Source organism: Lindgomyces ingoldianus (genome assembly GCF_010093535.1).
Source record: "Lindgomyces ingoldianus strain ATCC 200398 unplaced genomic scaffold BDR25scaffold_39, whole genome shotgun sequence".
Classification (NCBI taxonomy): domain Eukaryota; kingdom Fungi; phylum Ascomycota; class Dothideomycetes; order Pleosporales; family Lindgomycetaceae; genus Lindgomyces; species Lindgomyces ingoldianus.
The window spans coordinates 250,419-252,931 of record NW_022985200.1 but is presented as its reverse complement, the minus strand read 5'-3'; the positions used below and the strand labels follow the sequence as shown (position 1 = coordinate 252,931).

The following is a 2,513-nucleotide window of genomic DNA, read 5'->3' as shown; positions in this document are numbered from 1 at the left end:
GTGGCAAGTTGTAGAGAGTGTGGTGGAAGGGTTGGAGCTCGTGCTACAGTAAATGAGTTTTGAGGGGTTTGTATTTCACAAGTTAAAAACCGTAATCGCGAAATAATAGAGCTTGCTTTTCGACTGTTCTCTCCCGGGCCACCACCCACGACAGGACATGATCAGGTTGAATATAGTCTATTAAACTTCTTGCTAGAATTAGAAGGAATGTTTAGAGGAATCTTATCTCCATTGCAGAGCATTAGGATCTAGGGAATGTTGCACTACAAATGCTAACATGCGGTATTTCATAACATATTTTTTTAAAGAAAGTTCATTTTAAAGGAACCTGCCTAAAATTTGGACCCTAGATCTCGACTTGGGCGGATCTACTCCTGGTAGGTAATCGTCTTTATTCTTAGGAACTCTTCGATTCCCCAATTTCCATTGAAGCGTCCCCAACCACTCATCTTGGTACCACCGTGCGGCAAATTCGTTTCGTCGTGCACTGTCATTGCGTTGATGTGGATTGCCCTGCACTTGAATCAGTATGCTATTTCAACCGGACTCTCCAAGCCAACTAACCCACTCTCAATCCGCTTGGCAATTCTCAGTCCCCTTGCCAGATTCTCGGTGAACACGGCCCCAGAGAGGCCGTACTCAGTGTCGTTCGCAATCTGCATTGCTTCCTCCTCGTTCGAAATCTCGATAATGGAAACTGAGGGCCCGAATGATTCCGTGTGGTAGAGCTCCATATCTTTATTGACGCAATCCACGATGATTGGTCTCATCCTTGTCTTCGAAACCTCATTTATCTCTGGGTGCGCTTCATCCTTCTCATGGTCGCCATGAACGACTTTAGCACCAGCCTTCACAGCCTCAGAGATCAAGCGTTTATTCTTGTGGACGCCGGCAGATGCAATGAGAACAGGTGCTGGTTTTTCGCTACCAAAGAGGGCTTCAGTTGCACCTTTGAAGGCCTCGATGAATTGTGCTTTGATGTCTCTATGCACAAGGATTCGTTCTGTCGCCATGCATATCTGACCAGAATGCAAGAAAGCACCAAGCGCACATTGCGACGCCGCCTTCTTCAAATCCGCATCTTCGAGGACGATGGCGCTCGCCTTGCCTCCAAGTTCCAGCAAAACGGGTTTCAGGTTCTTCCCGGCAGTTTGTGCGATGATACGACCCACCGCCGTCGAGCCAGTGAAATTGATCTTCTTTATTGCCGGGTGCTCGATGAGAGTCGTGGTGATTTGAGCCGCATCTTGAGGTCGGTGGTAGAGGATGTTCAAAACGCCTGGTGGAAGACCAGCTTCGGTCAGGACGGATCCGATGGCCCAGAAACAGCGGGGTGAGAGCTCAGAGCCCTTTAGAATGCAGGTGTTCCCGGCAGCCAAAGCGTAGAGAACCGCCCGCATTCCGAGGATATAGGGAGCATTCCTAGATATTATGAGCTTTAACTAACAGGCACTCTGAGGACTTACCAAGGCGCAATCCCAAGCACCACACCCCATGGCTCCTTCACCACTAATGCGCTGGTCCCCTCTTCCGCACACACTGGTATTGACCCCATAACCCCACTAATCCTCCCCGCAACGTCCCTCAGCATCTCCCCTGTAAGCGGTACATTGAAACCTGCACTGAACAGCTTTTCCGCACCTGTCTCCTGCATCATATAATTCCCACATTCCTCGGTTCGCGATTGCAAGATATCGGCTGCCTTGAGCAAGATGTTGCGACGAAACGCCGGCTTTGTCTTGGACCAAGAAGGGAACGCCGATCGTGCAGCGGAAATGGCAGATGAGACGTCCTCGAGGGAGGCCGAGGAGGAGTTCCAGATGGTTTTGTGGGTGGAGGGAGAGATTACAGGGAAGGCGTTAGACGTGGTGACTTCTTTACCGTTGATCAAGAGGGGGACGGTATAGGGGGAGTTGGTCGCCATTTTGAAGACTTGTTCTTCTGTCAAGTACGTGAAGGTCGAGAGGCTATCTGTGTGTAATAGAGAAGCAAACCCCAAACGTCTGTATATATGTGGAAAGAGGTGGGGATGAAATCTCCAAACGGGGTTTCAGGGTGCGACAAGCAGACGTTCGCTTAAACTCAGCGCGAGCACGATAGTCGGAAAATGAGGTGGAAGCCATTTTCAGACCTAGTTTGTCGCAAAAAGGCATCGGCAGTTAGGCAAAGGCTAGGAAGCTGTCAACAAGCTTCTCTCAGAAGGGAGAGTTTGAGCACGGACTCTCGGAGCTGCCGATCTATCGTAACGTACTTCATGGGCGAGTCGCTCACACACCCGAGTCGCTCACTTTTGCCAAGACCCCACCCTAACAAACTCTATTATAGCCTATAACAACCCGCTCTAGCACTATATAGTACAGTACAGCCTAGAATATTATTTAGATACTACTTCTGCTTCTTGCTTACACATTTATGTGTTATGCCTAGTCTAATTGCACTATCTGCAGCGCCTTTAGAATAGCTTACCTACTTTAGCTTGCACCTGCTTCTTTGCCTTCTTCCTGTTACTGCGC

The 2,513-nt window shown here is 49.1% G+C and overlaps 1 protein-coding gene across 1 annotated transcript; it reads right to left on the bottom strand.

Moving 5' to 3' along the window:
* Positions 1 to 252: 252 nt before the first annotated feature.
* On the bottom strand, positions 253 to 2,149 carry BDR25DRAFT_337023 (aldehyde dehydrogenase). Its single transcript, XM_033693156.1, has 3 exons — positions 1,467 to 2,149; positions 565 to 1,422; positions 253 to 513 (listed from the first exon to the last, which is right to left on the bottom strand). The coding sequence occupies exons 1-3, from the start codon at positions 1,922 to 1,924 to the stop codon at positions 369 to 371; spliced, it is 1,461 nt and encodes a 486-aa protein (XP_033542101.1). The 5' UTR covers positions 1,925 to 2,149; the 3' UTR covers positions 253 to 368.
* Positions 2,150 to 2,513: the final 364 nt, after the last annotated feature.